The sequence below is a fragment of the Penicillium longicatenatum genome (genome assembly GCF_028827895.1).
Source record: "Penicillium longicatenatum strain IBT 33135 chromosome Unknown contig_6_segment0_segment0, whole genome shotgun sequence".
NCBI lineage: Eukaryota > Fungi > Ascomycota > Eurotiomycetes > Eurotiales > Aspergillaceae > Penicillium > Penicillium longicatenatum.
Genome location: NW_026643123.1, coordinates 2,736,677 through 2,759,728, shown reverse-complemented (window position 1 = coordinate 2,759,728; position 23,052 = coordinate 2,736,677). Strand labels below are relative to the sequence as shown.

The 23,052-nt window shown below is 45.3% G+C and overlaps 9 protein-coding genes across 9 annotated transcripts; 2 read left to right on the top strand and 7 right to left on the bottom strand.

The window, feature by feature from the left end:
• Positions 1 to 90: 90 nt before the first annotated feature.
• On the bottom strand, positions 91 to 2,180 carry N7484_009215 (uncharacterized protein; the record flags this gene model as incomplete). The annotated part of the gene is made up of 5 exons (XM_057119602.1): positions 91 to 294; positions 346 to 406; positions 726 to 1,155; positions 1,203 to 2,001; positions 2,061 to 2,180. 5 exons carry the CDS (start codon positions 2,178 to 2,180, stop codon positions 91 to 93), a joined length of 1,614 nt encoding a protein of 537 aa, XP_056969157.1.
• A 1,355-nt stretch (positions 2,181 to 3,535) lies between these two features.
• Positions 3,536 to 5,062, bottom strand: N7484_009214 (Major facilitator superfamily domain general substrate transporter; the record flags this gene model as incomplete). Its single annotated transcript, XM_057119601.1, has 1 exon — positions 3,536 to 5,062. The coding sequence occupies one exon, from the start codon at positions 5,060 to 5,062 to the stop codon at positions 3,536 to 3,538; it is 1,527 nt and encodes a 508-aa protein (XP_056969156.1).
• A 734-nt stretch (positions 5,063 to 5,796) lies between these two features.
• Positions 5,797 to 7,749, bottom strand: N7484_009213 (carboxylesterase; the record flags this gene model as incomplete). Its single annotated transcript, XM_057119600.1, has 4 exons — positions 5,797 to 5,954; positions 6,041 to 6,982; positions 7,059 to 7,286; positions 7,338 to 7,749. The coding sequence occupies 4 exons, from the start codon at positions 7,747 to 7,749 to the stop codon at positions 5,797 to 5,799; spliced, it is 1,740 nt and encodes a 579-aa protein (XP_056969155.1).
• Positions 7,750 to 10,911: 3,162 nt separating this feature from the next.
• Positions 10,912 to 11,758, bottom strand: N7484_009212 (hexose transporter protein; the record flags this gene model as incomplete). The annotated part of the gene is made up of 4 exons (XM_057119599.1): positions 10,912 to 11,203; positions 11,273 to 11,453; positions 11,513 to 11,654; positions 11,711 to 11,758. The coding sequence occupies 4 exons, from the start codon at positions 11,756 to 11,758 to the stop codon at positions 10,912 to 10,914; spliced, it is 663 nt and encodes a 220-aa protein (XP_056969154.1).
• Positions 11,759 to 13,527: 1,769 nt separating this feature from the next.
• N7484_009211 (uncharacterized protein) lies at positions 13,528 to 14,374 on the top strand (the record flags this gene model as incomplete). The annotated part of the gene is made up of 3 exons (XM_057119598.1): positions 13,528 to 13,589; positions 13,638 to 13,845; positions 13,892 to 14,374. 3 exons carry the CDS (start codon positions 13,528 to 13,530, stop codon positions 14,372 to 14,374), a joined length of 753 nt encoding a protein of 250 aa, XP_056969153.1.
• A 396-nt stretch (positions 14,375 to 14,770) lies between these two features.
• Positions 14,771 to 16,673, bottom strand: N7484_009210 (fungal specific transcription factor domain-containing protein; the record flags this gene model as incomplete). Its single annotated transcript, XM_057119597.1, has 4 exons — positions 14,771 to 15,269; positions 15,332 to 15,952; positions 16,021 to 16,429; positions 16,499 to 16,673. The coding sequence occupies 4 exons, from the start codon at positions 16,671 to 16,673 to the stop codon at positions 14,771 to 14,773; spliced, it is 1,704 nt and encodes a 567-aa protein (XP_056969152.1).
• An 856-nt stretch (positions 16,674 to 17,529) lies between these two features.
• On the bottom strand, positions 17,530 to 18,755 carry N7484_009209 (uncharacterized protein; the record flags this gene model as incomplete). The annotated part of the gene is made up of 6 exons (XM_057119596.1): positions 17,530 to 17,608; positions 17,667 to 17,808; positions 17,874 to 18,099; positions 18,261 to 18,410; positions 18,445 to 18,668; positions 18,719 to 18,755. 6 exons carry the CDS (start codon positions 18,753 to 18,755, stop codon positions 17,530 to 17,532), a joined length of 858 nt encoding a protein of 285 aa, XP_056969151.1.
• Positions 18,756 to 19,341: 586 nt separating this feature from the next.
• N7484_009208 (uncharacterized protein) lies at positions 19,342 to 21,124 on the top strand (the record flags this gene model as incomplete). The annotated part of the gene is made up of 6 exons (XM_057119595.1): positions 19,342 to 19,625; positions 19,695 to 20,296; positions 20,363 to 20,602; positions 20,659 to 20,816; positions 20,861 to 20,981; positions 21,045 to 21,124. 6 exons carry the CDS (start codon positions 19,342 to 19,344, stop codon positions 21,122 to 21,124), a joined length of 1,485 nt encoding a protein of 494 aa, XP_056969150.1.
• Positions 21,125 to 21,503: 379 nt separating this feature from the next.
• On the bottom strand, positions 21,504 to 22,805 carry N7484_009207 (alpha/beta hydrolase; the record flags this gene model as incomplete). Its single annotated transcript, XM_057119594.1, has 6 exons — positions 21,504 to 21,729; positions 21,795 to 21,842; positions 21,904 to 21,956; positions 22,024 to 22,175; positions 22,237 to 22,672; positions 22,743 to 22,805. 6 exons carry the CDS (start codon positions 22,803 to 22,805, stop codon positions 21,504 to 21,506), a joined length of 978 nt encoding a protein of 325 aa, XP_056969149.1.
• Positions 22,806 to 23,052: the final 247 nt, after the last annotated feature.

The following is a 23,052-nucleotide window of genomic DNA, read 5'->3' as shown; positions in this document are numbered from 1 at the left end:
TTTGGGTTGAGATATATGCGTATATACAGTACTGTGGTCGTCAGGGCGAGGTTTCCAAAATCCCTCTTGGACGCTCTCCTTTTGGCCGTATCACCACATTTGGCCCGCTATAGACCTCAAAGCTTTGAGCAGTTCATCGTCGCCTTTCTGTAACGGTTTTTCCCTCTCGCCTGGAAGACCAAATGGTCTATCGTAGACCTGGCACAGCGTCCCGTGGGCTGGAAGTGTGCCATTTTGGAAATAGGCTCGAACTGCTTTTGCGGTGCAAGGGGACGGTGTCGAAAGTGATAGGTGCTAATATCTCATTATTGACTGTTACTCCGAATCAAAAGGTTCCTGACTTACACCTTCTGAGACTTGTTCGATGAGACCCGACCCAGGAAATCTCTGGCTCATCTTCCTCGCACTTTTCAAAATCACATTAGTTCAATTGTAGTAATTGATATCAAAGTTTCCCAAGGGTTGATACTTATAAAGAGGTGTGGCTGGATCCAAGGTGTTCCCAATGAATAAGATAGGCTCTGTATGGACTCCAATGGGCCCTTAGAAGATCGTAATAATCAGTCTATACTCAAAGGCCAACGTATACCCAGTGTGAAAATATCTTACCAGAGTACACAAATTCTGGTCTAGTCTTCCAAAAAAGGCATAAGAGTCGGTTCTGACTCCACCGATCGCCAAGATAGATACTCTGATGACGCATCTTCTGCCAATATTCCACAAACTCCTCTTTTGTCATATTAGTCTGGTCAAGACCGTCGGTGCAAGATATAGCTCCAACCGTCTCTTCTGCATAATCAGTGGGCTCAAAGAAAAGAGATGAGCTTTGCTTTCGATTAGCAATAATACTCCCGTCTCCATTAGCTAGGTTGTATAAAGCGTGGGCAAGACCCTCAAATTCCTTGAATGGCTGATATAATGAATCTCGGATGATCCTCTGGATGTCATTATAGGTTACAATCTCCGGTCCATGTGCAGAGACCACGGATTTGGTTGTATTTTTGGAGTATGCAACCATAGTGTCAAGCGAGGATTGGATATACTCAGGACCCTTTTCAGAGAACAATGGACATTTAAGGGGCCCTGCTCGATGGCAATAGACGCTGAACCGCTCCATGACAGCATCTGCGTCGTAAATGTCTCTGTCAAAAGTACCTATGCTTTTAATTAGCAGACCGGTTTGAAATGGCAGGCACACTTACCGGCATAGTGAAGATCACTATCAACAACGCCATCAAGCACTAGACGGCCCACAAGGTGTGGATACATGCTTGCAAATGTTTCACCCAAGAGAGTTCCATATGAAAATCCCCAATATTGCAACTTATTTGATTCATGATGGCAATTCCCGGTCCTCTCTTCCGTCCACACCGCAAGGGCTTCGACAATCGCAGCCAAGTCCATGGCAACAACCGGAGTATTCATTTGTGTACTGATCCTTTCATCCCCGACTTTATCGCACACATCAGCAAGGGCTTTTTTTCTCGCCCATGTACGACTAAAGGCCATATTCGAGCTGCCGGGTAAGCCATCGGTGGCGGAAGCTATTTGCCATAAGAGCCTCTGTTGGGAATCGGCAAAGCATGTGAATGGTGGGGTAGTAAAGCCGACACCCCTTGGGTCAAAAGCCACAATGTCGAAAAACTTCTCTGACTTCGATTCGGGGTCATCGGGGCTGAGCGGAGAATCAATGATTGTTTGGATATTTTTGCCATGAAGACGGGCAAGGTTAACGCCCGAGCCTCCTGGACCACCTGAAAAGCCGGATTTAGAATTGCCATGCCATCCGTTATGGAGAATTCGGGCATAATAAATACCTGGGTTGATCAGAACTGAGCCGCCGTAACGCGGGTCGCTCACGTCCACTTTTGCGGGAATCTTGACTAGTGCGACGGCAACTTCTGAGTCAGATGCATTGTTCCAGTTCAATGGGACAGCAAGACGCGCGCATTCAAAGGTATCATAGCAAGGATGAAACTGAAGATTCGCCGATGGAACAATCTGAAGCAATGACTGTCAAATTACACGGCCACTTTCATTATTGTGGGGGTCTTTCATACATGGTCCCATATTGAGTGGTGTGGAGGAAGTTGCGGGGTTTGTGGTGACAGGGAGCTGACGGGAAATTGGCCTGAGATAGCCTCCCATATATGCAGCATGGAGGATGTTGGGAAATACATTCTTCGTGTTTGCAGAGGAGAGGGAGAAATGCTCTACTCCAGGCGAAGAGAAAAGCTGCCATGGAATTACTGTCCTTTGGTTCAGTCCAGCCGTTTCTTGGGTGAGCCTCACTAGCGTGGCTTACCTAAAGTACCTGCGGACTCCGCAGGGGATAGCTTGTGCATGGATATTAGAGCCCAACGAAAGAGCAGGGCGCGAAGCCCCAGAAACGGTTAGACTTCCCTCTATGTGGCTAGGCTATCTACACTCCTGCAGCGCTGACATGCCCTCCTTACTAATACCCAAAAATCAAGCATGGGTGCATCTACTATACTGGGGTCAAATGGAGATTTTCCACTATATAAAACCAACTTGAATCATCATTTCAATAATAAAACCATTAATCTGACACCACGCTCACACATATACGAACTAGCACGTAAGTGTAATCTCGATAAAACATTACCCGATCTCTCGGGTACTGATTATATGGTCTGTATGGTCTGGGAGTATTGTAGCACCTGCATGACCGCGCATTCCTCAGTTGACATTTTTAAATCAATAGTCTTGCCTCGATTACACTCTGTTGATCTTCTGGAACCGACCACACGTCAACAAGCTTTAAAGGAGGCTCCGCCTTGTCCAACAACTCCGCCCACTGTGTCCTAGTGCGTTCCATTCCGTTGCAGAGATAAAACGTCAACGTATCCATATCACATCTAACCAGTGACTCATTGGTATCTGACAGTACTATCTCATCGATGAGAAGAAATTTCAGTGACACAGAACCAGCGGGGCTTTTGCCCTTCAACTAGGCATCTGATTTCCATCACAGAATTGTCAACATAGCAGCTCAAGCTTCTAGATAAATCTATGTATTTGGGTTCTTCAAATAATAGGATGGGACAAAATACACTGTGTGAATTCTCAGGGTCAGGCCATTCCATATTCTCAATCCAGTTTGCAAAGAAGCCATTTATGAAGTTCCTGGTCCACGGATGGTGTATGCTGGCGTAGGTGACGAGATATTTGAAAGTCCAGCGATAGATGATCTAGATAAACTACCAAGGATTACCACCTGGGCCAAATAGACCTTGTAGATGCATCCGACCATGATGCAGCTTAATGTGCGCGAAAAAAAGAACTCTGGAAACACCACCCAGTTTTGGTGGGCGAACTCCGGACTCCGCATCCAATAGCCACTAGGCATTGCTATTAGTCTCTAGCTAGAGAAGTACCGATCAATGGTAGATATTAAAATCAGTTCCGGATAAGATCATCGCTTGAACACTACGTGAAGGACTCGTGTCAAATTCTCAAACCAAAGGATATCTAACGCCGTACTCGATCCATATGCCAATACCCCATCCAAAACTTAGTCGCCATCTTCCTGTCTAGATTTAGTACTAGAACATCCAATAAACAAAGCCGATACCAAACCAGCGCATGCGAGACACAGTGCAAATTTGAAGGCTTGGTGAAGTGCATCCAAATAGCAGTCGTCCCCTTCAACACAAGCAGTGCCCTTCACCAAAGAAGCCTGATTGAGGCGGTAATTGAAAATCGCACTGGCAGCAGACAAGCCCACAGTGGACCCCGTCGATCGAAAAGCGTATAAGGCAGAGGTGGCCGTCGCGTGTTTCTCATGTGGGACAGCATGTAGTATAGCGAGAATTAACATAGTCAAACCACCTCCCATTCCGAATCCTTTGCAGAAAAGATATAGTTCTGGCAGAATCCAATGCGTTTCTTGTGAGATCACCACGAACCCGACCGATGCAATAACCAGAAGCAGTGTCATGGTGTACCTGAACACACCATATCCTCCTGTTACCCGAATAACCAGGCCCACGAGGAAAGACCCCAGTCCGGCGCCGATAGAGTCGGGGAGAAGGTAAAGACCTGTCTCGCCGGTTGAATGCCCCAGCATTTGCAGATACAGCGGAATATAAAAGGTGAGCGCGTAAAACGCCATGGACATGAACCACGCAGTCAAGCACGCCGCGACCACAGTCCGTCGACCAAAAAGCGACAGCGGAATAATCGGCTCTTTAGCCCAGCGATACTCGATGATAATAAATGTCAATAGAAGCATGGTGCCAAGAGGAACGACAATGACAAATAGAGGCGACCCTTCCTGGGATCCTCCGTGGTTGAGGCCAAGCATTAACAAAACGAGGGATGAAACCAAAGTCGCAGCACCGAGAAAGTCAACTCGGCTGAGCATCTCCCTAAAATCCTGTTGACCATTGATGTTATTTGGCACAAATGTCGCAACGCCTAGTCCGGCAACGAGTGATATCGGCGCGATACCAATGAATGCCCATCTCCAGCCCGCAGCATCATTGACTGCACCGCCAATCACAGCCCCTAAGCCCATACCAGAGGTATACACAACGGCGCCAACGCCCTGCCAGATACCTCGACGATGAAGAGGGATGTTATCGGACGCGATGAAGGTCGCGGTGGAAATGCACCCACCACCTCCAATGCCGGTAATGACACGCGCGGCAATCAGCACAATCTTGGAATGAGAGAAGCCACAGATGAGATTGCCGATAGTGAACAAGCCCGACGCGACGCAGAAGGTCACGCGCCGCCCGAAGATGTCACTTAGCTTTCCGCTGAGCGGCTGTGTGGCTGTAAGTCCAATGAGGTAACCGGAGCCCAGCCATGATACAAGTGTCAGGGACCCAAATTCATAGGCGATGGTGGCAGAGAGCGTTGAGGTGATGGTGCTATCCGCTGCGGCGAGAAAAGTTGCAATCCAGGTGGAGACTATCGCGGCGATCACGGCAGGCTTTACTTGTGGGTCTTCTTGGATTGGTACAGGGGGCGACCGGGGCTTACGACCGGGCGATCCCTGAGGAAGCAGAGGCGATTGTTCGGGTGTTAAAGCCATGGTGCTCTTGTCATGAATTATTCACGAAAGTTTGCAGGGCAAACCGAATGCGGGTTTTTGAAGGGAGATCGGGTGGTGCGGAGCGGGAAAGGGGGATGGGCATCGATCCATGATCTACACAGCTGACTCGTCTTCTCGGAGGTAAGGAATGAAAATGGATACATCCAGGCATATTTTAAACTAGCCAGTCGCATCGAAGTGCAGTATTAACTCTCAGGTTGATTGTTTGTCTGTCTGTCTTGCTTCAATGCACACCAATGGTTGCTTTTCTTCAACGTCGTTCCCTGCATATGAAAAGTGCCAAGACAGCGGTTCATGACATGCGCGCATACATATAATCTGGCAATTATCGATTTCCCTTTCCAAATTAGTACATACCCCTTGCCGCTTTTTGCTTACCAAGCACAACCGAGCACGCCGCCCTACTATATTCACTAAGCATTACGTAGGCGATTTGATCTACTCACTGAGCATCACCTGAGCAGCTTGATCCACTTACTACGCACGACCGAAAAGAGTGGGAGTAACTAAAGTAGTAGCTCGCCTTAATAAAATATAATACGGTAGCCCTATTTAAATATAGTTGTTTACCTACTCACAACCATTATCCCATTAACGAAAGGCTAGCGTTATCAATGTAGTAGCTTATCCGATTATATTTTTGAATAAAGTGGATGTTAGAAGTAGCCTCATAGAAGATAATTCTTTACCCTCCTGAATTTAATATCGTAGGCCTAGTGTCCAAAAGAGGTAGCGAGGTTTTTGCTTATATAGTCAATACCTTCCGCTCGATAAGTATCTGGTATAACAAGGGCTGGAGATTCGAATTTGGTGTTGAAAAGAATGATTTCCGGATTTTGTAAATTGTAAGAGGGCCAATCTTCGTGGTTATCTAGAGATATTCCGTCAGGATTTCCCTTAAAGCCAAGCAATACCAAAGAAAGGAACCGGAAAGTGTCGTCACCACTTTAAACATACCTTGGGAGTGATTCGGTGTCATATCGGCGAAGAAGCTGATCCAGAATCTCGACATCTTCTTAGCAACATGCTGATAACTCGGAGCCTCATTTTCCATGGGATTCTGGCCGACTGCATAACCCACACCATCAACATTGTCAAAAACATACGCTATTTCCGAGCCATGATCTGCTCCGACAAGTGGCCCAGCTCCATGATTTATCACATCAAAAAGATAACTGTAGGCCGATACATTATGCTTGGCCCATGCTTGACTAGCCAGTCGGCGCCCAGCATGAATATTAACATCCCCTTGGAATGCGGCAACACGCTTGTATTGGTCCCCATATCCAGCTGGAGGGCTCCCGACCATTGAAGCAGGAATACCAATTTCCGGTATGTTTGGATAGAGCGCAGTTAAGATAGCGACGGTGGCGTTATCCAGGCCCCAGCTTGCTACAAGGGTTTGAAATTGCTCATCAGTGCTAATCCCTGACACAGCAAAGCTTGTTCCCTCGTCTGCATTAGCACCGATAATATACGGAACTTTGACAAATTTGCCCTGCTGAAGCTGTACAGTGGCACTTTCTTGAATCAGATCACCGTCAATGACCTGCACGAATTGAGGACCAGTTAGGCCAGTGAGTGTATGGACTGGTACGATGCTCGAATTATCAAAAATTGCGTGTAGCTTGTTTGTTGGAACAGTCCGCAGACAAGTCAAAGTGTCTGACGCGAAGTTACAGTTGGCAGCTTCCACTATTGCATCATAGTAAGGTTGCCAATCTTTGGGTATTTGGTAACGGTCGTAAGTGGATGGTGCACCGCTCTCGCTTATGGCTGCACGGAAAAGGCCATCGTCTCGGCCCCCATAGGCAATAAGCTGGGTTCCTACACTATTTGCACCGGCGCTTTCACCCCAGATCGTGACCTTGCTAGGATCACCACCGAAAGCATCGATATCTGCCAAATTGTGAGTATGATGATCCTAATGGAGGCTTATGATCGGCCCCTAAAACAAGAAAAAAGAGTCACAAACTTTCTTGGATCCAATGTAAGGCAAGGCGCTGATCCCTGAATCCCAAGTTGCCCACTCCGGCTTCTTTGATTTCTTTGCTCCACATAAACCCCCAGCAATGAAGGCGGTAGTTCAAGCTGACTGCGATGATGGGAGAGCTAACCTTCACTGACTCTTCAACGATAAAGCTAAGGTTATACTGCTGATTTGCTGAGCTGCCCGAGGTAAAGCCTCCGCCGTAAATCCACACTGCAGCCTCTTAGTCAGTAGTTCGTGTCACTGGAAAAAGGCTGTGCTCACCAGCAACTGGAAGTCTCTCATTCGGCGACACTCCACTTGGTCGAATGACGTTGAGCGTCAGGCAAGCTTCAGAAGCACCAACACTCTGCTTATATCCCACGCAAGCGGGTGAATATTCTGTTGCGTTTCTTGGCATGGTCCATGACTCATTAAGCGACTGTGGTGTTCGTAATCGAAGATATCCAACAGGCTGCTGGGCGTAAGGAATGCCAAGGAAGAAGTCTTGGTTATAATTATCGTTATGAATACCATGGTAAGTGCCGTTGCGAGTTTCGGCCGTGGGTGCCCGTGGTAAACATTCAAGATGGCCGTTGCGCCTGCAAGTCACCGTGCCAAAGGCTTCCCTTGGCAGTAACAAAGACAGAATGGAAAAAACTTGGAATATATAATTCAAGAAGTTCAGCCCTCTCATGATGGTAGATCAAGAATGGAAAATATGGTGTAGTATTGCTTTCCAGCAGGATCTAGCAATCGATAAGTGGGAGAGTAGATATATGGATCCAAAGACTGAAATCTTTTTTCTGATGCAGCGCTTTTCTTTTTTGAAAAAAAGGGATTCATAACCAACTACAGTAGAAATGGGTGTTGCAAAGCACTCATTGCCGGTCATTCTAATCAGTTCCCATTTGCTTTGATGATCAAGATTGATATCGGTATTTCAATGCAAAAATCTCGGAAATGTTGATGATTGGACGATCGGATATAACCCCAAAAGCTCGGTAATGTTCCGACCCACTGCAGTCGGGCGCAGGTAGACCAGTCAATTGAGAGTGTATAAACAAACTGACAGCTCATTGAATTGGCTGCATGGCTGACAAGTGAATGTGCTTTAACTTGAGTTTAAGTAAATTTATAGTCTCACTTGGCATGCATAGCCCTAAGACTTTAGCACATAATAAGAACGCGAGGAAATTCAATCACAAGTCTTATTACAGCCTATAGAATGAATGATCCAAGCGCTCCATCTCCGGTTCACACTAGTTTGGAAGTTCGAAAACCCCTTCCACCCATATATCAGGTTAATGGTGATAGGCACTAGTCTGAGGCAATTCGGGGTCACCCAGAGCTATCAGGTGACCATCAAAGTGCGGACTCACATTGTTAGACAAACATAACTCCAGATCCCTCTTACATTAGGATTTCGCATTGTAATGTCGACGGTCGTGATTATTCCCGTCACCTACGGTATCGAAAATCAAAATTTGACGCCACTTTTACATGTCTCATTGGCTACTGGTCCCCAATATTTAGCAACCGCTTTCGCATAGCTTGCTAGTGTTCTATGATAAATCTGAGTTTGTGATCTCTTTGGTGCGATACTATCCAAGATCATAGATGCCGTTGCGGCATGACTCCTTGATGTTTTTTTTTTTTTTTCTCATAGCTTGCCTGCGAGCGTAGAGAAGCCTAGAGCCAGACCCGGATCAGATATCCTTATTCTGGTCAGTAAAATTGTAAGGCAAAGTGCTGAGTGGGTCTCGGCTCCTTGACCCTGAGGGATTTTGAGAGTAAATTTTCTTGTCCACTAAACAAAGGTTGCCGAATTTGAAGCCGAAGAGCTTAGCTTTGGCCTATGTGTCAACCATATTGTGGCGGTGCTCGCACAGCTGCGCGAATCTGGAAAGGGTTTTGCTCTTGATTTGGATTAGGGACGCTTGATCGTGATCAATGATGCAAATTCGCAACCATAAAGGGACGTATGATTAGTATGACTATGAAGTATCAGATACACGACGAATGAAGGCTTTCTATCAAGTTTTAGCAGTCCATAGGGCTAATGAAGTCTCGAGGCAAAGATCACGCGAGTTGATTTATGTAAAGTGGTAACGGCGGCTCCACTATCGCAGTCGTTAGTATGAAGTTTAAGCATTTATAGGATTTTCCCTTTTGGAGGAATTTCAACACTATATTCGCCACTGCGTTTTGATTAAGAACAGTAGCCATCGAACTTCGGTTTATCTTCCAGCTCATGAGATGCTTTCTTACCTATCTAATGCGGGATAAAAGTCAGACGCGGCTATATTAAACTAACGGTTTAATTCCGAGTGTGACTCTGGTGTAGCCCTCGCCGAGCTCTAGTTTATTAGGAGAGCCATATACTAATTTTATCAAATTACGGGCATTTGGTGATGATTCGCTCATCACGGTTAGTGATTCACTAGAAAGAATACAGAAGTAATCCAGACCTCAACAATCCATATCATCAAACCCTTTATTGTTTTAGTGGATGAAAGTACTTCTATATCATATGGCCTCTCCGAGCAAAGTCGCAGCTAATAGACTATTTTGATTATGTAGGCCAGTCCTTAGCTTTAATCACGTTAAAAGTGAAGACTGGGTTTAGAGCTCGAAGATAGATAGATAGCAATTTATTCACCCGATACTACTAGCCGTTGTTGGTCTTAGTATCGTGGAATACATTAGGCATGGCGATATGCTAAGATATGCTAACGTAAGGAGCCCTTGTTCTAAATAGCATTTATTAGCTACGCGCTGATTTGATATCTGCACTCTCCAAAGTCACAATAACCATATTTAGTATGTAATCATATGATGGCAATATTTCTAGTAACGTGTGGGCGAGATAAGCGGAATCAATCTTCAAGTCATGGTTACAATCCTAAAATGGGTGTTTCCACCTAGAGTCGCCTTGGTGGGAATTTCGGTCCCGCGTCATTCAATTAAAGTGGTATTACTACGTTAACGGCTACGGCGCAATACAATTTAGGCTTTTAAATAGAATTTGAGCTTAGAAACTATGGAATGTCTTGCCTTGGCCATCATAGTTGCTCAAAATTGACATGTGGAGTAGCGATCGGCATTTCACAGATGCTCAATGGATTGAGGGATAGGGCAAGGATAGTTTCCCCACAGAATCGATAAAAAAGACAAGCAAAAATGAAAATATTACATACAACAGTTAGGATTCGCATGTGGTCACCCACCATACTACTAACTAACCGGCGTGTGGCTTAAGTACGGCTGAGCGGACGGGAAGCCCTGTTCTCCACACCCTATGGTCGTATGTGCTGGGTATCTATTTAATTTGGAATATATAGTGCATGTATTTGTAGAAGTGACCTTGAGAATGTGAAAAACTAGGTCGGAAGCCGAGAAAGAACGTGTGATACGCGGATTCAACAGAAGAATTACCTAGAATGCGGCATCTGAAAAAGAAAATCATGAGCAACATTTTTGAACTTTTAAGATAACGTGTACGAGCATGAAATGCAAGGACCAACACGAGCATAAGAGTATGGCAACATTGAAGAAGAAGCAGGTCTATGAGAGGCGAAGCTCAAGCATCGCAGGACGGAACCGTACTAGTCCTTTTAAGGACCAGATTACCTTCATATTGTAGGGCAGTGTACGGATTAGAGTGAAGAAGGATGCATACGTATGGGTACATATTTGGTGATACAACTGCTCTGATTCACCTAGGAGTGAGCGGTGGTGCCCATCCAGGCATTGGAAAAGTGATATTTAGGCTACATCAACAATACACATCCAGATAGGCCAGCTCATTACCTCAAAACGGACTTCGAAAAGGCCCGGGAAGGTATTCATTAAAGCCTTACAAGTCTTCTCCCGCGACTCTCGCTTCGATCTTAACGAGTCCATCATCACTTTTCGCACGATAGAGCTTCATATTATCAGTCGTATCGTTTTCAAGACTGACACCTTCAATACCTTGCAGTTGATAGGGATTTATCTTCTCAAATTTAGCGTCGATTTGCTCGAGCGTCAGTCCCTTAGTCTCAATCCAGAAGTAAGCCACGAAAACAAACTGGATAACGTTCCAGGACGCGTTGATAATATAAGCTTTCCAACCAATTGCTTCAAGAGCCAATGGCCATACAAACACACTAAAAAGTCTTCATTGAATCATGATCGTCAGTCGGCATCCCTCAAATGTTATTCTTGAGGCCACGTACCCGCCACATGTGACAGCAACCGTCCACGCTGCCATACCGTTACTTCGGACAGAGAAGTTCAAGACTTCCGGGGGATAAAGAAGGGTAAGAGGCGTGATCCCGATTGCGTAGCTGCCTTGAAACAAAAACACAGTCGCCACAGTGCCGTAGATGCCAGAAGTGCTCCCGCTACCGCCGTATACTAACATCAATGAGACGCGAAATCGGAGGTGTAAGAAACGTTACCGGGGTTAGACTTACATTTAGTCAATGCCCCGACTGGAAATAAGACGATTGTCATTCCGACCACGGAAATCAGACACATGGCCTTTCGACCAGCCTCATTCACTAGCCAGGTTCCGAGACATGCGATGACAAAACACCAGGCAGTGAGAACAATATTCTATTTTAATAATCGATAACTATGCTTCAACCTATCAGCTATCCAAGATGACTTACAATTTGCAGCTGTGTAGTTGGGTCGGTGATGCCCGCGTTATCTAACATGTCCCCCAAATAATAAGAGACAATATTATTTCCTGCATCCTGTCAGCTTTTTCTGAGGCAGAGAGAGTCTCGAATGGCAGAAGCAAGACTAACCACTTGACATAGAGAGCACTGCGACGGAGACCACCAGCAAATGTCGGAGTCAGGAATTGGGCGTCCGGAAAATTTCACTGTAAGTCATCTGCCGCCCCAATGCACGTTCCGTTTCAATTGATTGAATGATCAATCTATGTTGCTCGATTGAAACTGGGTTAGTGATACCCGAGTCCTTGTGGGTTGATGCCACCGATACCAGAGCATCGTCTAGCCTTCCACGGTGAACAAGCCACCTCGGAGATTCTGGCACGAAGAAGAGAATAATCAGACATAGTATACTAAAGGCAGCTTGTAGAAGACATGGCAATCGCCATGACCATGACCCAACAATATCCACTGTTCGATAAGTCACGCCCGCAGCAATTAGGGCGCCTATCGTCTCGTCAGTTATTAACAACAGCTTTCAAGAAGAAATACTGACCGACATAATATATAGTGAAAATGAAGCTCAAGCCAGGCGCACGATAAAGTGGAGGAAGTGTCTCAGAGAGCCATCTATGGCCTTAATTAGCAGCTAATTCTCCGGGTTCAGAATGAAGGACAAACGTTGAAGTAGCGATGGACGAAGTGCATACTCCGGCCCCAAGAAATATCCTCCCTGCGACAAACATGCCTACTCCCTTGGCAGATGTCATTAATGCAACACCAATGAGTTTGAAGAGAACCGAGATGAGAACTCCTGTTGCGACGACCAAGTCGATCTACAACGGGGCCCATGAAGGTTGACACGGCAATCCATCCGAGGAAGGTGGATGCGGAATTCAATGACTTTGTGACGGTCGTTAATTTGAGTGTCTCTATATATGAGGGCATAATGTTGATGCCATTTCTATAGGGTTAGTCAAGTCTCCAGGAACACTAAAATGTTGAGGAAGACATACATAAGAGCTGAGTCATATATACTAGTCTGTTAATGAAAGTTAATGAGGGGATCTATCGTGAGATCTGTGCAGGTGTTTCATTTCTTTTTACACACTGTCGCAAAGGTACAAGAAGACAAAATTAACAAGGCGATGGTGATTTTGCTTGACTTGTAATGTTGAAGGGGGCCACGAGCTCCACTGAAGAAATTCATTTTTGGATTGAGGTATTGACGAAATCCCTCTGGTTGCGAGCGATTGATCAAGAACTTTATAGCTGTTTCGATTAATTGATCTCGATATGCAATCAACTGTCATTAGAGGCTTGTGGGCGGAGGAGGGGGGATGGTGGCAGTGCGTTTATCGACGCGGCGGGTTGATAGGTTGACAGAAGAGCAACCGAATATCTCGAGAATTGTGATTATTCAATGGCTTCAAAGAATCGAAAGAAATTGATTATCCTGGCTTGGCTTGCCACCAGAAATGCCATGATATCAAGAGCAATCGACATCAGCGGCGATAAATACCCCGGGCCGTGGGCATTGAACTTGAATCTGCGGGGAAGACAAGGGCATTATCCAAAGATAATCAGAGCTTCGCTTGGGCCTTATCTTTCACTTCAGACCTTGGTTTCTCCTCATCCCCGGCCCGGCTCCACAATCGGAAACCTTGGTGAGACCTACCTTGGGATTCTAGGTACGTGGAACATCTTGCATATATAGCCAGATCTAGGATACCGTCCAGTTCTTCAATAGATTATCGCGAAACTGACCGAAAATGACATGCACCAAAACTTCAACTGAGTTTCAAAACATGACCCCAATTGCCCTTGAAGTTCCCGACATAACGTATCCCTCTATCCAGGTCCTCAACAAGTAAGGCTGCCTTCAAGAGACCCGGAAACACGAAGCTAACAAGGGAAGGTCCGCAATTTACAGCGACTTTCGCGACGAACTTCAACAGAACGGTTATGCCGTTCTCAAAAACGTGATTCCTCAAGATCGTGCACTTCATTACAGACAAAAAGCCTTTGACTGGTTGAACTCATTCGAGACAAAATTTGATCTCGATAAGCCAGAAACATGGATTGCGAAGAACCTACCCGCGATGAACAAAGTCCGCATGTTCCATGTGGGATGCCCGTATGGAACCGGGCGTATTAGACGCATTCGAAAAGCTCTGGGGCACAGATGAGCTACTCGTGAGCTTCAACTGCCTCAATATCAACCTTCCCAATCGACCTGACCTGTCGGCACGCAATCCATGGCCTCATGTTGACCAAAGTCCGAACAAACGAGGTCTTCATTGTGTACAGGGTATCATAAATTTATCTGTGTCAGGGCCTGACGATGGTGGCCTTGTTGTGTATCCTGGATCGCACATGTTACACGACGCATTCTTCGATGCTCACCCAAACAGAGCCGAAAGGCAGTTTCAAAATGACATATATTTTTTTCCTCGAGAAGAGCTGGAATGGTTCGAGAATCGTGGTCTGAAACCCCACAAGGTCTGCGCGGAACCTGGAGACCTCCTTATCTGGGGTTCTCGTACCATTCATTACGGAGCTGACTCAAATGAGGCGGGCAAGAACATTCGAACCGCTAATTATGCTACTTATATGCCGGCTTCATTGGCGAGTGCCGATCAGCTCGCGAAGTAAAAAAAGGTATTTGAGCGCTTTGAATGTACCACACTGTGGCCTCACGAGCATATTGAGCCTAATGCGGCAAGAGCAAAGCCTGTTCTTTCTGATGGCACGATTGATCCGCGGGCTAAAACCCGTAAGGAACCTATCGAGAAGCCGAACTATAGTGATAAATTGTTGAGACTAGCGGGGGTCCTCCCTTATTGAATTCAAGTGAATTAATGTTTATCCCTCGTTTCCATTTACAGGATGAGGGTTTATCTGTTTAAATAAAATTATTTACAGACGATGACACCTCCAGAGAGTGTAAGGTTTGACCTCGTAATTAGAGCAGTCTTTGATTGTCTACTGAGAGATTAGAATTGGTGAATTTATTTTGGATCTAGTAGGGAAAAGCTGGCATATGAGATCTCATTCAACTGTGTAGAATAATTGATCAAAGGGTTCAAGCTCAGGCGAGAAGTAATCCAAGAATTGAAGATCGGCACCAGCCCAGTCCTCGTGCTGGTCCTGAAATGAAGGCATCTGAAGCAGCGTTCGCGGGTCGGTCTCAGGATGTAAGTTGAAATTGCCAGCCAAACAATTCTCCCAAGGATTTCTGACATCGCGGTTGCTAGTAGTTTGAATTTGTTCGTCAGTACTGTGAATATTTGTAGTTTCAATCATCAAAATGCGATCCATGTAATGCTGGACAGCGTAGTGCATCTCATCAGTCACTCGCTGGCGATATTTAGTCACGGCCTCCGCAAAGCTGATCAGAATATTATGATACAGCAGAGCCTGTTGACTGGTCAGAGCAATATCTGCTAGGATTATGCACGTGTTCTGGAATGAATCCTCGATATCCCTTCGAGGCTCCCCTGCAAACATTGAGAACCCGAGCACTAGACCTGCTCCAAACAACCACGCTCTATTGCGAAACCTTGTGAGCAAAATCTTTCGAAACGACCATGAGACTCAAAATAGACCTACTCGATTAAGCAGAAGTTTCCAAAGGTAAAATTGATGCCTTTAGCTTTGATGCACATGTCTACCATATTGATAGCCGAGCTCACACAGACTTGCGCTAGCCTGGAAACCTTGTTGTTCTTTAGCTTCATATCTGATGCTTGATCAGGATCACTGATTAAGTGATCGGGTGCTTTGCCACGCAGCCTTGAAGTCAGGTAAGCGACCAGAAATGGCCTTGTGATCAATGTGACTGCAAAATAATAGACACACGAAACGTGCATGCTTCCCATTAGGGATTGCCTATCTGCAGGCTCCAAATTTGGATTTTGCAAAGATGGAGCTTTAAATTGACGTACACTTGGAGGTAGTCCTCGGCTCCATTGGCGAAGTTGTTGGAGAAAGCCCTCGGCGGTGGGGACGTGGAGTATATTATTACTCTTGCCCAGTGTTCCAACAATACCTTCTAAGAGAGCACAAGCATCTATCATTGCCATGAAAGTTGACTGAGAAGATTCGAAGTTCCTGTCGTTGGAGGCCTGCAGTTTCGCTGCATTTTGTTTAACGGGCGGCAAATTCTTTGGTCTTCCAATGATAAAGCTGCTCAAGATATCAAGGTTTCGAAGACTGCTCCACACTCGCTTTCTGAAAGGCCGCAATCAGTATTCTCTTTGGAGGCTGAACGGTCATACTCAAGTCAGTTGTTTACTCACCTAGTACTTAAATCTTCCCCTGGGATCCTACCCTCTTGAGAGCTTTCGAGATCTAAGATCACGGCGGCTTTGGCCGCAATCGCAAGAAACATTGCCGCTGAATTTCGGTTACAGGAACTGAGTGTGTAAAAAGCGAGGAGAACGAAAAGTCGTGTTTTGCCCAAGGTCTGAGACATGAGAGCATCCTTGAAGGCAATTGTACAAGCACGAGAAAAATAAGCCTCGGATAAAGGCATGTCGTTATTCAACCCTCGCGCCTGGTTCCCAATTGCAAAAGCAACGTCAAGAGCAGCTGAGTCGTCACCAACAAGATGTGGCGGAATTGTACGCCCGTGAGAAAATTGTCGGTCGGATACGAGAATGTCAATCTCGTCTGCAGTAAAGAGGTCCAAAATGCCACTGGTCTGCGCTATAAATCAGCCACGATGCTGCCATTAGAGTCTGAATATCACCCACTGCTTCAAAGTAGGAGTTTAACAATGAATAAAGCCTTTCTTGCGATGGTTGCGGGTTGTCCATCCCCGTAATCCTAGACTCCGGTTCCACCGTGAGGAGATGGCGTTCCTCATCAGTAAAAGGAACGGACCCGACGAAAGATTTAACGGTCCTTCTAAGAAAGTAGAGAAAGGACAACGAAGAGGTCTCTCCCACATGGACTGGAATTTCCGAGGGTCAGCTTCAAGGATGTTGAAATGTGTCAAGGCGGTGCCAGACCTTTTTCACGGGAAGTTGGATTGAATGGATGCTCCTTATCTAGAGTATCTATCTCTGGATCTGACACACTGCTGAAATCTGGAAGCTCAGGACGGACGCCAAAAGGAGTGCCTGGCGGGAGCGAAGAGTCGGTGAGTGATGGCTGCCCATTCGTGATATTGGCTCTTGACGGAGCTACCTCGGGAATATGGGAGGCACGGGGGTGTCGCCTCGACCCCGACGTCGTCGGTCAATTCCTGAGTAAATGCAAGACTCAGCTTGTTCGCGTCTGACGCATGAACCACAGGGTTGCTGGGAATCGCATCTTATCTTTGAGGCTTTACAAGCCAGGCATGCGCGATAAGACCTTTGGCGATTCTCTGGACGGACTTTCGGACGTGGCATCGAGGATCTGTTATCAATTTTTCTACATAACAAGGAGTAAGATTGATTTGGAAGGCGTGAAGGCTTAAAGGGATTTAATGACTAGGACGGAATTGGTTACAACGGGTGCGGGGTTGGAAGAAACTGATAAGTCTCCAAATGAACTCTTCCCCAAATCAAAAATGGGCAATAACACGCGACAAACTGTCAGCCTCTAAATTGAATCTTCTCAAATTAGACTCATTATCAGTCTTTTCTTATTGTATGTCATGTCATTTTTTGGATCACAGGAAAGAAAATACCAAGGGAGACATACGAGTACAGCTTAAGTCGACCTACAAACATCTACGCGTCAGGTATCTTCAGGCGGAACACCAATCCCATAGACAAAAAATTGACAATCCAGATATAGCTCCTTTCTCATAAAAAGATTCATACGGCTAATTTAGCCTTATCACTGAAGTTTCGTGCAACAGACTGAGCAAACCACTCGCCGACAGTTATAGGGGGGCTGTGATAAGAAATAGATGTGAGTGAAAGTTGGTATAGGAGAAGAGTGGGAGACATACTATTTCTTCAAGGGGCCTTGTAGCACAAAGCCGCGTCTCCCTTGATTGAAATAGGCGATAGAGTAACGAGAAGCCGATTTCCCAACATCTTTAGCGCGAACTCGGTGAAAGTTAGATTTCAATCGATCGTCTGACCAAGCCACTGCAATGAGATATATGTTGCATTAGTGATCTATTAATGTAGTCTCGAAGGTTTCATTTACTTACTAAGCATGTCACCGATGTTGACAACGATAGGACCAGTCTCTGCAGGTAGGGGTGTAAAGCTATCCCCAGTAGCAAAGCTAGTATAGCTTTCCCTACCAGGACAGATCTCCAGGCCATCCTCTCCATCGCGCTGAAATAGAAGAGTGAGACATCCGATATCAGTGTGACTTCCTGCCCTCCATGTACCAGCGGCGTCTACAGAACCTGGATAGTGGATAAGTCGGAGCTGTGTCAAGCAGTCAGACTGACTTGGGTCATTTGCGATTTTAAAATAATCTTCATCGAATCCCAAGGCAGTTGAAAAACATGACACTAGAGGTCATTATCAGCTGAGATTCAATAGTGTCCAAGTCAGTAGAATTAAAGTTTGGCTACAAACTTACAAACTTGATTGGAAATTGCGGCACATTTGGTCATGAAATCAGTAGTGGATTGTTTGAACTTGGGTACATCCTCATCGCTTGGCCAAAGCGACTCACGTTGCAGCCAGAGTGATTCCTTCTGGTCATATGTACCTGTGCTGGGGCGCAACTGAGCCTAAAGTGAGAAGTCAGATAGTCCAAAGTAAAACTGACATCTTTTTACTTGCCTTGTACTCCCATCCATTGTTGGAAGCAGTGTCATGAGGTGTCTTGGCCTTAGTCTCCATTGGAAGGTCAAAGAATGCTTTGGAGATAGCGAATTGAGCTTCTATCTCTTCTTTGGAGATACCATGGTCAATCAACATGAAGAAACCAGCATGCTCTGCAGCTTCTATCAGCTGTGTTGTGATATCCTCTTTGCGCTTATCAAAGTCTTAATCGGGATTTAGTTTATTCCTATTAGTAAGAATTCTAGTGGCTCACCTTCAAGAGAGATAACAGGGACCAATCTTTCAGCCATGGCTCTAGACGTGAATGTTGTTGTTTCTTAACACAAAGACCTTGTCAAAGTCACTATGAGATTCTGATGATCAGAATTTTCTCCGGTAGCGCTAGCTCCATGGTTTTATCCCCTTGTCCTTAGCTATCTTGATTGAGACACATATTGTCTAGTCGGACGTTACAAGCGGAAATGTCCGCATAGCCCCACCAAATATGGAGTCGGAAATGTACCAAAGATCTTGCAGCTTGACGTTGACAAAGGTTTCAGGACGGTTAAAGGGCCTTGGAATGTGCATTGTCACTATTGAGATATCCGATTCTGGAAAGTGGAATTTGCAGCGATGCTTGAGCAGCTTATCTTTTCTCCCCCCTTATCTACGGCACTTTCGGCTATGTACCTTCACCACTATTAACCACCTCATTTGAGGCATTGATTGGTTTTTCATCGCTCGAGCCTTTAACAGTGCGAAAGAAAAACCGTGAGCCATTTTAAATGATTCTTCATCCGTTATAGCATTAAAGCATCTGTACGGATTCGAACATTCCTGAGCTCGAGATAAATTTCGCGAAGGTTGACTATGACCACGAAGAGTGAGCTTACTAAAATGGAGGAAGGTGAAGATGCAATCGCAGGTGACTACATCGACCTGGCAATGACAGAGAAGGCCTTGGATATACTCGTAAAGAGAGGTATGACCTTTGACCCTAATTCGCCGGAAGCGAAGCGAGTCAGATGGAAAATCGATAAGCGAATAATGCCTATGATATTTGCGATATACTGTCTTCAGCTTATGGACAAGAACAGCCTTTCCTATGCTGCGATCATGGGCATCAAGGAAGACGCCAATCTGACCTCTAGTCAATACTCGTGGCTGGGATCACTGGTTTAGTATGGTTAATCCTTAATTCTTGACCTCCATATTGTGAGACAATAACTAAAAAACATAACTCTCTATAGTTTTGGCTATCTTGGAGGCGACATACCTGCTACATACCTTATGCAGCGTGTTTCTTTGTCCAAATATCTATCCATCATGTGTATGATATGGGGAGTCATTGTGGCATTGCACGCAGTGTGCCGCGACTTTTCTAGCCTAGCTGCGGTCCGATTTTTCTTGGGTGCCATTGAAGTCTCAACGGTACCAGTCGCCATTTACATCACTGGTGCATTCTATACCAAGGAAGAACAAGTTACGCGGGTCGCATTATGGTACACTACCTCTGGATGGGCCGCAGTATTCAGTGGTTTTATTTCATGGGTTATGTATCACGCAAGCAGCTTCAGGTGGCAGGGCATTTTTGTTCTATATGGATCCATGACTTTTGTCACAGGCATTTTTTTATTTTTCTTCCTTGCTGCTTCTCCAACCAATGCCAGGTGGCTGACCGAGGAGGAGAAAAGAATCGCTCTTGACCGAGTGCGGTGTAATAAGACCGGTACCGAGGTCTGGCAGTTCAGCTGGCCACAGTTGAGGGAGGCTCTATTAGATATTCGATTATATCTGATGTTTTTCATGTTGGTGGCAACTGGAATGCCGAACGGTGGATTGACTGCCTTTGGTAAGATCTACAGTCTATCCCGTCATATCGCCTATGAAATGATCCCACTAAATCATCTTTTTGCAGGACCAACAATTGTGTCAGGATTTGGATATGATGTACCTACCTCACAGCTTTTGGGCATGGGGTCTGGCGCGTCTCAAGTAGCCGGTACATTCCTCGCTCTCTTTGTGGCTAAATACACCAGCCGTACCTTTGCTGGTATATTCACACTGCTCCTCGCATCTGTGGGTGGTGCTATGATGCTTGGTATTCCCAGCGACAATAACGGTGCTCGCTATGGTGGATATATCTTGGTTTACCAGTGTAAGTGATATTCTCGTGTCCAATTTTTAATGGCCCGTTTCTTAACAAAAAAAAAGTCCCGATTTGCATTCTCTTCATCATTACTTTCATGACCTCTGGGTTGGCTGGTAGCACCAAGAAGTTTGCTTTTGGCTGTGTCTATCAACTGGGCTATGCGGTTGGCAATATCATTGGCCCTCAGACATACCGAGCTAAGGACGCGCCCAATTACTATGTGAGTCCCTTGAACCTTCTTTGTAATCGAAACTAACCAAATAGCCTGCAAAATACACCATGCTTGCATTTTTTATTGTGACAGCGATTCTAATCGGCATCTATGGGGGTCTTCATTACACCTGGAATAAGAAAAGGGAGAATCGGGAGCATTTGCAACTAGAAGGTAATCTCTTCAGCAATTTTAGGGTCATACCGTGAGCGCTAACATCAGGGTTTTCTTTCAAAGGTGCAACTGAAGGCGTTGAGAATCAAGACCTCATGGACATGACCGATTTTGAGTTGAAGTCTTTCCGATATCCAATATAATAACCTAGTGCATAATACCATTCTCATCAAGGATATGATTTTATTATGTCGAATTGGACTCCCTAGGGCATTTGCAATTAGTTTTGTCCATCATTATAGTCTGGATAACTTTTATTTTCCTAAAAGTATATTTCATGGTTATGAGATATCATCTCGAGGCACTGTCATAAAAAACGGGAAAAGATACTATGATAAAGACCAGATTGAGACTCATGGACAATACTTGTCGTTAGAGGATATGCGGGAAACCCTTTGGCTGAGAATGAAAGAAGCGAAATGTCTAGACATGATTTGAAACTCGAAACTCTGAATTTTCTTCTTAAAAAATGCTCCCCTTAATCTGTTATCTAAATCTAGACCCGGTCCGCTTTTATGAAGGTTAAAGGTGAGAGGAAAATTGACTACCTGCTACCCTTCCCTTTACACAGGATTCAATAAACTCCAGCAAGGCCCGACCCTGTGAGGTATCTTCTGTGCCAATCGACAGAATGTTGGTTAGATGATTATGCTTCTTCAACACGTGAAATAATGGTAATGTTCCCGATGGCTTGCTTTTCACTTTGTATGCGTTGAAGAATTTCAAAGTAGCGTCAATCGTCTCGGGTCTAAAGTTGCAGGCAAGTCAACAAAAATTGGTGAATCCGACATTCACCTGGAACTGAGCACTCACACTTCCCACTCGACGGATCCAAGATAGATAGGAATCTCCTGGGAGTTTCTGTTTGAAAACAAAATTAGTCTCAAGCCATCGACAAAGTTAAAGTTACCAGGAGAATTACAGCATTGGGGAATTTTCAGGCAATGCTTCGAATAAACCAAGCGCAGATTTAGGCTGCATGAGAGATATCAGCATTTGCTTCTCAAGAATGACTCTTTTCAAAGAAATTTAGGTCTCATACCCCCCAAAAGTTCTCTGAGTCCGACCCGTAGTATGATCGTATTGTCTTCTGGCGCAAAGGCTTCTCCCGATCATACCAGAAAGGCACACTGAGATATATTACTCCAGCCAGGGGAGGAGAAAAGGGGTAATTTGCAACACGTTCAGTGTCACCTGTACCGATTAGCGCTTGAATCTGTAAATTTGAGAATTCAGATACATAACAGGCTCTTACCAGCGGCATAAAGATTAGATGCAATATGCACACCACCAGACGAATGACCAAATAGCACGACTTTGTTTACTGAGCCACAGCCATATTTTGGCGAGGATATATGGTTAAAAATCCATTCGCGTGCCATTTGAATATCGTCTGCCCCGCCAGGATACTGCACATCGGGTACAAGGCGATGATTCAATATCACTGTGATGATGCCTTGTCGAGCGAAGAACCACCCGATGTTGGAATAGACCTTTTCAGTCCACATCTTGTCACCGGAGAAGAAGCCTCCTCCATGTACATACATAAGGACCGGCTTTTCTGCCTCAGTTCCGTTTGGTATGAAGACATCTAAGTAGTTTCGCTCGAATGGTCCATATTGCTGGTCTCGGATAACGGTCGCATTAGACGGTGGCTCAGGATAATAGGGGTCGTAAAGCTTGCGCCATTTCTGCTCAAACAATTTTTTTTTTGGTATGTCAGTGCATTTTATTATTTTAATAACTTGAAGGACCACTAACCTCCTCATCGCCTAGATTGAACGTTGTAGTCTCTTCGGCGAGCTTGGCAAAAATAGCTTCCATATTGTTGACGTGATGAGAACCCTTTTGGCAAATCCGAGGGCAAAAAAAATGAATTTTTGGAGGAACTTAATCAATCTCAAGATCAAGATCAGATCGAAAGCACTTTCGGATACTTCACATGGACTAAAGTGAGGGGCCAGGGTACATAGCCGGATAGTGTCCCATACCCGAGACCAGTTTTTTTCCCGCGCCGTAGATTCAATCCACAAAGATAGTTAACGATATGGATGAACAAAAAGAGGAAAAT